This window comes from Bos indicus x Bos taurus, chromosome 8 (assembly GCF_003369695.1).
Source record: "Bos indicus x Bos taurus breed Angus x Brahman F1 hybrid chromosome 8, Bos_hybrid_MaternalHap_v2.0, whole genome shotgun sequence".
Lineage (NCBI taxonomy): Eukaryota > Metazoa > Chordata > Mammalia > Artiodactyla > Bovidae > Bos > Bos indicus x Bos taurus.
Window position 1 is genome coordinate 84,598,238 of NC_040083.1, and position 12,940 is coordinate 84,611,177.

The window sequence follows — 12,940 nt, forward strand, 5'->3', positions numbered from 1 at the left end:
TCACCTTAGGGGCAGGGCTCTCACCTGGGCATCCTCTTACCTAGGGAGCCTCTTACCTAGGGATCCTCCCACTTGGCCCCGCCTTGGCTCTAAGCCTCAGTGGCCATGTGCCAGTGGGCATGTCATTTGCCTTTTAAGTTCAGGCTCCTGCCCTTTTGATTTCATTGTGAAGATTCATACTGAAAGTGTGCTACGGGGCCAGGTGTCCCCCTAACTCATTTTGCACTGAATCCATTCTAGAATGAGGCACTGTCATAAGTATGCATGGATTCTCCTGGATGTTTGTCCCTGATTTTGAGAAGGGGTGATTTTCATTGCCCAATAGGCTGGTGCTTGTTTCAAAACCAGTGTGAGGAGGCCCATCGTCAGTCCAGTGCCCTGACTGAGCGACCACCTCCCTGATCTCTTACTTGGAGTAATACTGACTCAGGGCTCAGGGTCATCTGGGGAAAGCCAAGGGCTGAGTGGAGGCCTGGGGGTGTGTGGTATCATTGCAGGGCCTGTGTCTTGCGCCGTGCGCTGGCCCGGCACACTGCTGACACTGGGTTGTCTGCTTAGCTAGCAGCTGGAGAAGGTGTGGGTGCTTAGAGGTCACTGCCCAGGCCTGGTGGCCTCCCTGTGGTCTTGCCAACAGAGGGTCTGGAGTTTACTGATGAGCTAGGCTGGCTGCCCAGAGGCTTCCCTGTGCCAAGAAAGGACAGGCTGGGGCACCTGTCCAGGAGAGAAAGTTCCACAGCTAGGCTGTGGCTTTCACATCTCACTCCACATACCACATGTCTGATCAGTCTCATACTTGTAGGCCCTGTAGCAGGTCATTCCCATTCCCAACCTAAACCTCAAACTAGGGCCGTTTCAGGCCATGGCTCTCCTTCAACCTGTCTTAGCCTCTCCCCCGAGAGCCTTTAAAGAGGGAACAGGAGGGAATCTGGCCCAGTTTCTAAGTCACCCCATGGAAGGCTGAGGTCCACAGACCCTCTTGCTCATGGCTGGGATTGGAACACAGGCTTTGACCTGACAGGAGGCTGGGGCGGAGTAGCACAGTGATCTGGCCCTGCAGGGTGGTGGCAGGGAGCCCAGAGAGGTGCTAAGTGTGCCGCACTTCAGCTTCTCAGCCTGACAGCAGCTGGAGGTTCATGGATGCAGTGCGGTTTTAGGTTTGGTTTTATACCCATGGGGACATGAGAGTGTCTTGTCCTTGGTTTTGCTAAATCTGCATACACGCACGCTGTGATTTGACTGTGGGGTGTGGGTGCATGGGGAGGTTCGTCCTCATCACTTGCTTACTCCCTTGGGTGATGGAAGCGCCTGCTTTGGTCCAGGACCTTCAGGGGAGGCGATGGCCCGCACCCCAATCGCATCCCTGTCCCCTGTGTCCTCAGATCCTGCTTGGCCACCCGCCTACATATGCTGTGGATGTCACCACCCAGGTCGCCACAGTGCCCGCGCCTGCCGCCATTCTCTCCCCACCTCTGCCGGAAGTGCTGCTGCCTCCTGTCCCTGAGCTCCTGCCTCAGCTCCCCGGCTCTCTGGCCCCCACAGTGATAGCAGCTCCTCAGAGCGTGCCTGTCCAGACCGCTGTGCTCCTGCCGCCTGCTAACCTGCCGCTGCCCAGTGGGCCTGGGATCCCTGGTCCCTGCCCGACCGTTCAGCTGACGGTGGAGCCAGCCCCCGAGGTGTGTGGCCCTCCCCTAGGGGCTCAGCCCCTAGTCCGTCACCCTGATTCCTGACCCCAGCCTCACTGCAGCCCTCCTGTGCTGTGACCTTGCGGCTCAGTTCCAGAAGTCAGGAATACCCTCAGGAAGGTGGAAGTGTGTGTCGAGGGACAGCCACGGGTGCTGTTCTTCTCCCTCTGCTGTCCCTGGATGGATTTTCCTTAATCACACATCCAGCTGGAGACCCTGATTTTTACACATGGATTCAGAGTCCTTTTCTTGGAGGCGATGGGAAGAATCTGTGCTAATTCTTCCTGGGCCATGTGCTCCCTCGTAGAGATGATCAAAGTGGGTTAACATGTTTGGAAAGGAGGTGGCCCCAGCTTATAGGAATCTGCTTGGCTCTAAGTGTTAAACATAAAATCCCTCGCTCCTGCCAGCCTGCACGTGATTTGCTCCCTGCAGTCAGAAGGGAGTGGGTGGCGGGCTGGGCGGTGATGGTGGGGAGATGGCAGACTGCACGCGGCTGTGTCGCGGGGGAATGAATGTGACCTGGCCTCCTTTCCGTGGTTTTATTTCAGGAGCAGGCCTCACAGGACAAGCAGCCCAGCCTCCCTCAGAGCTGTGAGAGGTAATGGCACACTTTGCCCGTGTATGTCAGATCTTCTAACAATGTCGCCCATTTCCAAACCTGAGCTGGGGGAGCCTCAAGGAGCTCCTCTGGGGGGTTTGTCAGTGCTTGCTGTTGTTTGGTAGTCAGATACTCCCAGTTGTATTTCGGGTCCTGGTGCTGGTGTGCAGTGCTGAGATCAGGGAGAGGCTATGGATGGATAGTCACCAGGTCCGGGGACTGTGGAAGGCTGGGAGAGCAGGGCAGAGTCCGGCCCACATCCCAGGTCTCCCAGCACCTCAGGCGTGGCCAATGTTGCGTTTAGGGAGGGAGCTGGTTACAGGAAGTGATCTTGTGTCCCACCCTCCTGGTCATGGCAGCACCAAGCTCAGTGCTCTGCAAACTCTCCTCAAATGCCACAGTAGCTCCACCTTGTTGATGTGTTCCCATTGCTGTTCAACAGATGGGGGAACCAAGGCATGGGGTGGGTTGTGTCTTAATCCTGACATATACTGTGAGCCGATTAAGTGTGATGCACAGGTCAGGAGCTGAGAAGACTTAGGTCCTAGGTCAGAAAGGTCATATGCCCCATATGACCCCAGCACTGTCCAGGCCAGATATTACAGGGTTAGGAGGGACAGTGGGCTCAGGGTCCCTCTGTTGTGCATGGGCAGCTTTAGACCCTCTGGGGTTTCCACCTAGCACACCCAGACAGTAAAGCTTCTGTTGGTTTTCTGGAAAGCCAAGTTTCCCATGTGAGGCAGGCTGGGTTCCCCTGGGTGCTGTAACATTCTTGGTTTTCATGTAGCTATGGAGGCTCTGACGTCCCTTCTGGAAGAGAGATGAGTGACAGCTGCGAAGGTGCATTTGGTGGGGGAAAGCTGGAAGGCAAGGCCGCCCGGAAACATCACCGCAGGTCCACGCGTGTGCGCTCCCGCCAGGAGAGGGCCAGTCGGCCCCGACTGACCATCCTGAACGTGAGTAGCCAGGCAGAGCAGGCCGGCAAGACAGGGTAGGCTGGGCACGGTGTCCTCCCTGGCCTCACTGCCTGAGTGTCCTTTAGGTGTGCAACACGGGTGACAAGATGGTGGAGTGCCAGTTGGAGACACACAACCACAAGATGGTGACGTTCAAGTTTGACCTGGATGGGGATGCGCCTGACGAGATCGCTACCTACATGGTGAGGCTGTCGTCATGCCTGTCAGATGAGCCCACGGCCCTTCCCCTGGGACTGTCTCCTTGTGTCGCTGGGCACATGCATGCCAGCCCCATTGAGGGGAGTACTGGTGCCAGCCTTGCTTGTCCTCCCACCTCTGCCAGTGGCTGCCTCTTGTTGATAGCACTGGGGCATCACGTGGAGGCCTGCTGTGGCTTCTTGCTGAACTGTGTAGCCCTGCTGTTGGTAACTGAGCTCAGTGGCCGTGTCTCCCCTCTTGGCTTAGTCCAGAGTAGAAACCAAATAAATCCATCAATGAAGACGCTGTGCGGCCAGTGGCCCGAGGCACAGCCCCACCAACAGGACTGATGTGTTGTTGCAGGTGGAGCACGACTTCATCCTGCAGGCCGAGCGGGAGACATTCATTGAGCAGATGAAGGATGTCATGGACAAGGCAGAGGATATGCTCAGTGAGGACACGGATGTGGACCGTGCCTCCGACCCTGGGGTGAGCCCGCCACACCTCAGCACCTGTGGCCTGGGTGCTGGGGAGGTAAGTCCCTGTTATGAGGTCCTGGGAGGGGCTGGGCCTACTTATACCCCAGCTCCAGGCTCTGCAAGTACAGTGCTGTGATGTGGCCTGCTGGAGGAACCTGTATGCCATGCAGTGTCGGGTGAGGTGGCCGGGAGGGTAGGCGCCTTCTGTCCAGTTAGAAATGTCCAAGCTCTTGAGGCCTCTTAGAGGATTTGAGACAGTGTTGTGTTCTGAAGGAAGTTCTTGTTCCATGCAGTCGGCTGAGTTCTGATCCTTCACCTCTTTCAGGAGAATCGCCAATCCCAAGCAAACGCCCCGGTGTACCAGCAAAATGGTATGTCTCCCTTCACGGCTGTCCCTGCCAATCAGACATGCCTTTGGAGGAGTCATGTCTGCCATTGTCCTTTCTCTGCTTCCAGTAGGCATTTGATAAGGGCCTCCCACTGAGCATATTGTACGGGTTTTGGCCATCACACTGGGGGGTTGCTGGAGTGTATGGTGAGCGTGTCCCCATCTGGGGACAGCTGCCCTGTCTGAAGAGCCATGTCTGGTTTGGGTGGGGACTGAGCATGATGTGGACTCACTGCCCTGCTGGTCCCCCAGCCAGCATTACCACTTCACTGATGTACTTCCGGTGACCTTGGAAATAAGCCCATGCTGGGGGGACTTATGAGAGCCTCTAATGCCAGTGAGGAGCCCCCTGAGCGGGCTGCACATCCTCCCCACTGGTGTGAGATGAATTCCTCAAATCCCCATTATCAGGTCTGGTATTGGCGGCGAGGGGTCACCTACTCACTCTCACCAGCTGCTTCTGTCCTTCCTCTTAGTCCTGCATACTGGGAAGAGGTGGTTTATCATCTGTCCGGTGGCCGAGCACCCAGCAGTAGAGGCCCCCGAATCTTCACCCCCACTTCCTCTGAGCTCCCTGCAGCCAGACACCAGCCAAGGTATGAGCCGCCAGAACTCCCAACCCTTCCTACTTGATAATTCTGTCTGTTTCCTGTATATTGCTCCACGTCAGCTCATGGTCCTCAGCCTGACTTGACTTGTGCTCATGTTTTGCCAGCATGTGCTGTGTGCCAAAGTGCAAAAGCCCCACCCTGCACTGTTACCCAACGCCCAGAGCAGTCTGTGGGGCTGCGTCCTTGTCTGTATCCCTGTCCCAGTTGTCCACCAAATAAGTGAAGTCAAGGTGGCACTCGGGCTTGGGCCTCTCAGTTACCGTCACAGTGCAGGTGAGGCACGTGGGTTGCATAGGTATATGCTAAAATGTCTCTGCCCTTGCCCTTTCCTACCAGTGTTTTTGCAGGAAAAATTCTCAAGGAAAATCAGAAAACATTTTGATATGAACAAGAATGAAAATGTATTAAAATGTGTGAGATGCAGCTGAAACAGTAATTAAAGGGAAATTTATAACAGTAAATGTTTAGAGGAAGAAAGAGGTCTCAAATCAATAACCCAAGTTTTCACCTTGAGAAGTTAGGGAAAACTAGAAAATCCAAAGCAAACAGAAGGAAAGAAATAAAGGTAAGAGCAGAAATCAATGACATTTGAGACAAAACAATAGAAACAATAGAAAAAACAATGAAACCAAACAGATAAACAATAGAAAAAACAATGAAACCAAACAGACAAAACAATAGAAAAAACAATGAAACCAAAAACGAATTCTTTGGAAAAAATAAATATGTTTGGTCTCTTGTAAGACTGACAGAGAAAAAAACACAAAATACCACTATCACTATAGACCTTGCATAAAGAGATGCTGATCATGGATTCATAGTCATGGACTATTTTGAACAAACCTACACACATTTATTTGACAACTTAGTTGAAACAAACTAACTCTATGAAAGCCACAAACTACTGAAACTCATCCAAGATGGGATAGATCACCTGAATACTCCTATACCTATTAACAAGATTGAATTAGCATCAAAAATATCTCCCAGATAGTTTCACTGTTGAATTCTATGAAACATTTTAAAAAGGAAATAACACCAATTCTACAGGCTAGTCCAGAAAATTGAAGAGAAAGGAACACTTTTCAAATTGTTTTATGAAGCCAGCATTGCCTTTATATCAAAACTATATAAAGGCAGTACCACACACACAAAAAAAGTGACAGACACTTTTATCTATGTTATCTGATATCCTAATCTTATCTATGTTATCTGATATCCTAATCTTATCTATGTTATCTGATATCCTAATCTTTCAAGGATATAGAAGGGAAGAAAAAACTCAGTAAAATGCTAAAAAGTCAATTCTAGCAATATAAAAAGAATATGCCATAACAAAGCAGAGTATATCCTAGGAAGGCAATATTCAAGAATCAACTAATTCACCATGTTAATGTCAAAGGGAATCTCATTTCCTTACAAAAGGAAAGGTACACGATCATATCAGTTGATACGGAAAAAGTATTTGACAGAAATACAACACCCATTCATGATAAAAATGCTCAGCAAGCTAGGGATAAAGGGAAAATCCTCAACTCGATAAAGGGCATCTACAGAAAACTGATAGCTAATATCATGTTTAGTGATGAAAAGCGAAATGTGATTCCTCTATGGGGATCAAGGCATAGATGTTTAATCTTTCTATTTCTGTTCAACGTCACACTAGAAATATTAGATTCCAGATGAACAAGAAACAGAAATAAAAGGCATGTGGATTGAGGACTTTACTGGGAGTCCAGTGGGTGGAAATCCACGTGCCAATGCAGGGGACACGGGTTCAATCCCTGTTCTGGGAAGATTCCACTTGCTGCTAGGCCACTAGGCCCATGCACCACAACTACTGAAACCCAGGTGGCCTAGAGCCCATGCTCTGCAACAAGAGAAGCCACTGCAGTGAGCAGCCCACACCCTGCAACTACAGAGTAGCCTCCACTCGCGCAACTAGAGAAAACCCGTGTGCAGCAGTAAATCTGGCTATGCTGGCATAGCCAAAACAAATTTTTAAAGTCATGTGGAGTGAAAAGGAAGAAATAAAACTGTCTCTGCAGCTAGTATGATTTTACGTGGAAAAAATTCACAAGTATTCTAAACAGAAACAACTCTGAGAACCAATGAGAGAGTTTAGTAAGATCATAGGATATGTAGTCAACAACTAAAATAATTATGTTCCTATATGCTGACAGTGAACAATTAAAAATAATATTTTGAAAGAATACTATTTACAGTAGCTAAAAACAAGATACATAGCTCTAAATTTAACAAAACATATACAGAATCTGTATAGTGAAAACTATAAAGTAATGATGAAATGGATTAGAGACGATCTAAATAAATGGAGAAGCATACTGTGTTTGTCAATTAGAAGATTCACCAGTAAAAATGTAGAGTTTTAAAGAATTTTTAAAGATTTCAGCAATTCTTCCCAAAATGTTATATAGATCTAATAGAATGCCAGTAAAAATTCAAATGGTAATTTTTGCAGATACAAACAGGCTGACTCTAAAATTTATATGGAAGTACAAAGGTATAGCTAAAGCAGTTTTGAAAAGGCAGATGAAGTTGGAAGCATCATATTACTCAATATTAAGACCTTATAATGTTACAGTAACCTAGAAAGTATGGTATCAACAAAAGAATTGACACATAGATCAGTGAAAAAGAATATAAAGCCCAGAAATATATCCATAGAGATATAGCCATTTGCTTTTTTGACAAGGATGCAAAAGCAATTTTATGTAGAAAGGATAGTCTTTTCAACAAATGGTGTTGGACTGGTTGCTCATCCACATGCAATAATTGAACTTTGACCTATGCCTGACATCTTTATACAAAAATTAACTAAAAATTCATTGTATATCCAAACATAAAATATAAAACTGTATTATAATTTTTGGAGAAGAACTTTTGCAACCTGTGCCAAGGGAGTCTTTAGATCTAACATCAAAAGCATAACGCATAAAAGAAGAATGGATAAATCAGACATCATCAAAGTAAATTCTTTTGTGCTGTGAAAACCGCTGTTAAGAGAATGAAAGATGATCTACGGACCGGGAGAAAATAATTGCAAGTTACATATTCAGCTTAGTATTTGTTCCCAAAATAAATACTCTCAAAACTCCTAAGAAAACAGCTCAACTGAAGAACGGACAATGTACTGGAACAGACACTTCCTAAAGAGAATATAAGGATGGCAGTTAAGCACATTTAAAAAAATTAATGTCATTGACTACCAGGGAAATGCAAATAAAAGCCATAGCGAAGGATCATCACACACTTGTGAGAATGACTAAACTAACAATACTGAATTTTGTGTGGATATGGAGCAACTGGATCTCATGTTAGTGGGAATGCAAAATGGTACAGCTATTCTGGAAAATATCTAGTTGGATATTTTAAAAATCAAAGATATACTCAGTATATGACACAACGATTTCACTACTCAGTCTTTACCAAGGAGAAATAAAAACTCATGTTTACTAAACACTTATATGTAAATGGTTATAGCAGTTCATTTGCATAATTGCCCAAACTGGAAACAACCCAAATATCCTGCAGTGGGTGATTGGAAGAACAGACTATGGCGCTTTGAGAAAGAAACAAACAATGGACACATGCAACAGCATGAGTGAACCCCAAAGGCATACTGAGTGAAGGAAATCTGTCTCAAAGCTGCATACTGGATAACCCTATTTTTAATGACATTCTCAAAAAAACTGTAGATACCAGATCAGTGTTTCCAAGGAGTTAGAGATAGGGGGAGAATGTGAGTATAAAGGGATAATAACACAAGGAAGTTTTTTAGGGATGATTGAATTGCTATGCATTATGGTAGTAATTATATGGATATATGTATGCTGAAGTTCTCAGAATTTTGCAGCTAAAGAAGTCCATTTTACTGTATGATAATTTAAAAAGTGAAAAAAAACTTACATATATTGAAAGAAAGTATGTAACCTGGCAGATAATGAGGCAAGATAGCATGAAAGAAAAGCAGCAACAAGAACAGACAATAGAAGAGATCCTCAGACTTTTACTTTAGGTCACATTGGATAATAGGCACTGGATTTATTTTCCCTTAAAACAACTGAAAAAGCATGCAAAATATACGAAACTATATTTTTTAAAGACTTTGAACATAAAGGAGTGACTGACATTGATCCCTGCAAGACTGAAAACACTCGATGATCATTTCAGCTGACTGCACTGAGGTTTTCACAATCCCAGAGCAGGGAGGGAGGGACCCAGGTAGAGCTCAGCAGATTTCCCATAATGAGGAGACTGACCTGAGAGTCTTGGGAAGCCCAGGGGCAAGAGTTTGTGGGTAGAGTTTTGGAGAGGAGAGAGCACAAAGAGGAAAGTCTCTGGATTGATAGAGGATTCCTTTTGATTGTTTTGCAGAGTGCTGTGTGTGAGGAAACTAGCTAATGCCAGGAAATGAACCACTCCAAGGATTAGAGGGAATGCTACTATAACTCATAGTAAGGGAATGTCTGTTTCTACCAGTTAGCTGGAAGGACTTATAATTCAAGGGCCACTGGGTAGAGGGCTGACAAGGGCCTTGCCTCTGTCATGGAGAATAATTAGCCCTAAATTAAAATTTGTTCTTGTCCTGCTGAACAAATCTTAAGAGCAAGATATCAAAAGATCAAGCCAGAGTAGCTTAACTGCATCTCATGGCAAAGAATGTTATTAGGAATACAAACTCATACAGTACCCAAGAAGGCAAGTTTTACATTGTCTGATATCCAACTGAAATTATCAAGCAGGACAATATGAGAAAAATTCCTCATTCCCCATAGCTGACAAAGCTGTTAGGATTAGCAGATAGCCACATTAATACAGTTAATTACAGCTGTATTCCATTTGTCCAAAAAACTATAGGAAAGAGATATAATTTATCATATTGATAAAGTAGTAAAGAAGCAGTCCATAAGATTATCTAAATAAATACAGAAAAGGAATTTCACAAAATTTGACAACTGGGAGTATCCTCTGCAAACTCTCCATGAACAATGTAGAGTTAAATCTGATAAGATATCTGTAAGACTGTTCAGTAAGAACTACAAAACAATGTGGATGGAAGCTAAAGACGTAAAGAAGTACCCTATTCTCAGGTCAGAAGACACAATATTATTACAGTTTTAATTCTCTCTCACTTGATCAATAGATTTTATGCAGCTGCCACCAGAATCCCAAAAGTTTTTTTCTAGCAGTTGAAAAGCTGTGAAAATGTAAAAGCCATTTGGAAGTAAAAGAAATAGACTGCAATGCTAACACTAGCTGATTTCAAGAATTATTATAAAATCATAGTGATCAAGACAGTGCGGTGGTGGTGGTAGTGTTATTTGGTCACTTGAGTCATGTCCAGTTCTTTGCAACCACATGGACTGTAGCACATCAGGCTTCTCTCTCCTCCTCTGTCTCTCAGAGTTTGCTCAAATTCATGCCCACTTGAGTCAATGATGGCTGTTTCACCATCTTATCCTCTCCCACCGCCTCCTCCTTTTTCTTTAAATCTTTCCCAGCATCAGGGTCTTTTCTGTTGAGTCAACTCTTTGCATCAGGTGGACCAAAGTATTGGAGCTTCAGCATAGTCCTTCCAGTGAATATTCAGGTTGATTTCCTTTAGGATTGACTGGTTTGATCTCCTTGCTGTCCAAGGGATTTTCAAGAGTCTTCTCCAGCACCACAATTCAAAAGCATCTGTTCTTTGGTGCTCAGTCTTCTTTATGGTCCAACTCTCACATCTGTACATGACTACTAGAAAAAAACCATAGCTTGGACTTACATGGACCTTTGTCAGCAAAATGATATCTCTACTTTTTAATATGCTGTCTAGGTTTTTCATAGCTTTCCTTCCAAGGAGAAAGCGTCATTTAATTTCATGGCTGCAGTCGCTGTTGGCAGGGATTTTGGACCCCAAGAAAATAAAGTTGCCATGAAGCGATGGGACCAGATGCCATGATCTTAGTTTTTTGAATGTTAAGTTTCAAGCCAGCTTTTTTGCTCTCCTCTTTCACCCTCATCAAGAGGCTCTTTAGTTCCTCTTTGCCTTCTTCCATTAGAGTGGTATCATCTGCTTATCTGAGATTGTTGATATTTCTCCTGGCGGTGTTGATTCCAGCTTGTGATTCATCCAGCCAGGCATTTCGCATGATGTACATGGGAAATGATGTACACGCACATGATGTACTCTGCATATAAGTTAAATAAGCAGGGTGACAATATGCAGCCTTGTTGTACTTCTTTCCTAATTTTGAACCAGTCATGTTAGTTCTATGTTCGGTTCTAACTTGCTTCTTGACCTGCATACAGGTTTCTCAGGAGACAGGTTAGGTGGTCTGGTATTCCCATTTCTTTAAGAATTTACCACAATTTGTTCCAATCCACACAGTCAGAGGCTTTAATGTAGTCAGTGAAACAGAAATAGATATTATTTTCCTGGAACTCCCTTGCTTTCTCTATGATCCAACGAATGTTGGCAATTTGATCTCTGGTTCCTCTGCCTTTTTTAAACCTAGCTTGTACATCTAGAAGTTCTCGGTTTACAAACTGCTAAAGCCTAGCTTGAAGGATTTTGAGCATAACCTTGCTATCATGTGAAATGAGTGCAGTTGTACAGCAGTTTGAACATTCTTTGTCATTGCCCTTCTTAGGGATTGAGATGAAAACTGACCTTTTCCAGTCCTGTGGTCCTGCTGAGTTTTCCAAATTTGCTGACATACTGAGTGCAGCACTTTAACTGCATCATCTTTTAAGATTTTAAATATCTCAACCAGCTTTGTTTGTAGTGATGCTTCCTAAGGCCCACTTGGCTTCACACTGCAGAATGTCAGCTCTATGTGAGTGACATGATGTCATTGTGGTTATCTGGTTCTTTCAGAGCTTTTTCGTATAGTTCTTCTGTGTATTCTTCCCACCTCTTCTTAATCTCTTCTGCTTCTGTTAGGTCCTTAACTTTTCTGTCCTTTATTGTGCCCATCCTTATATGAAATACTCCCTTGATATCTCCAATTTTCTTGAAGAGATCTCTGGTCTTTCCCATTCTATTGTTTTCCTCTATTTCTTCGTTGTTCATTTATGAACAGGAAAGTTCTTGTATTTCCTTGTTATTCTCTGAAACTCTGCATTCAGTTGGGTATATCTTTCCCTTTCTCCTTTGCCTTTTGCTTCTCTTCTTTCTTCAGCTATTTGTAAGCCTCCATAGACAACCACTTAATCTTCTTATTCTTTGGGGTGGTTTGGGTCACTGCCTCATTTACACTGTTACTAACTTCCATCTGTAGTTATTCAGGCACTCTGTCTACCGGCTCTAATCCCTTGAATCTACTCATCACCTCCAGAGTATAATCGTAACGGATTTGATTTAGGTCATACCTGAATGGCCTAAATGGTTTTTCCTACTTTCTTCAATTTAAGCCTGAATTTTGCAATACGGAGCTGATGATGTGAGCCATAGTCAGCTCCAAGTCTTATTTTTGCTAACTGTATAGAGCTTGTCCGTCTTTGACTGCAAAGAATATAATCAGCCTGATTTCAGTATTGACCATCTGGTGATGTCTGTGTAGAGTCTTGTGTTGTTGGAGGAGGGTATTTGCTATGATCAATGCATTCTCTTGGCAAAACTCTATTAGCCTTTGCCCTGCTTTATTTTGTACTCCACCACCAAACTTGCCTGTTACTCTAGGTATCTCTTGACTTCCTACTTTTGCATTCCAGTCCTTTATGATGAAAAGGACATCTTTTTTTGTGTGTTAGCTCAAAAAGGTCTTGTGGGTCTTCATAGAACTTTTCAACTTCAGCTTCTTCAGCGTTAGTGGTTGGGACATAGACTTTGATTACCCTGGTGTTGAATGCTTTGCCTTGGAAAGGAACTGAGATCTTTCTGTCATTTTTGAGGTTTCACCCAAATACTGCAGTTTGGACTCTTCTGTTGCCTATGAGGGCTACTCCATTTCTTCTAAGGAATTCTTTCTCACAGTAGTAGATGTAATGGTCATCTAAATTAAATTCGCCTATTCTCAT

General features: G+C 44.8%; 1 protein-coding gene across 8 annotated transcripts in view; it reads left to right on the top strand.

The window, feature by feature from the left end:
* WNK2 (WNK lysine deficient protein kinase 2) overlaps positions 1 to 12,940 on the top strand; it is a 147,033-nt gene that overhangs the window by 71,656 nt on the left and 62,437 nt on the right. For 6 of the 8 annotated variants that reach the window (XM_027550329.1, XM_027550330.1, XM_027550331.1 and 3 more), the window contains exons 13-19: positions 1,380 to 1,673; positions 2,234 to 2,283; positions 3,071 to 3,239; positions 3,326 to 3,442; positions 3,801 to 3,971; positions 4,242 to 4,287; positions 4,781 to 4,900. In XM_027550329.1, coding sequence (XP_027406130.1) covers positions 1,380 to 1,673; positions 2,234 to 2,283; positions 3,071 to 3,239; positions 3,326 to 3,442; positions 3,801 to 3,971; positions 4,242 to 4,287; positions 4,781 to 4,900 — 967 coding nt within the window. The remainder of the gene's footprint in view (positions 1 to 1,379; positions 1,674 to 2,233; positions 2,284 to 3,070; positions 3,240 to 3,325; positions 3,443 to 3,800; positions 3,972 to 4,241; positions 4,288 to 4,780; positions 4,901 to 12,940) is intronic. The other 2 variants (XM_027550334.1, XM_027550336.1) reach the window with 1 other exon arrangement.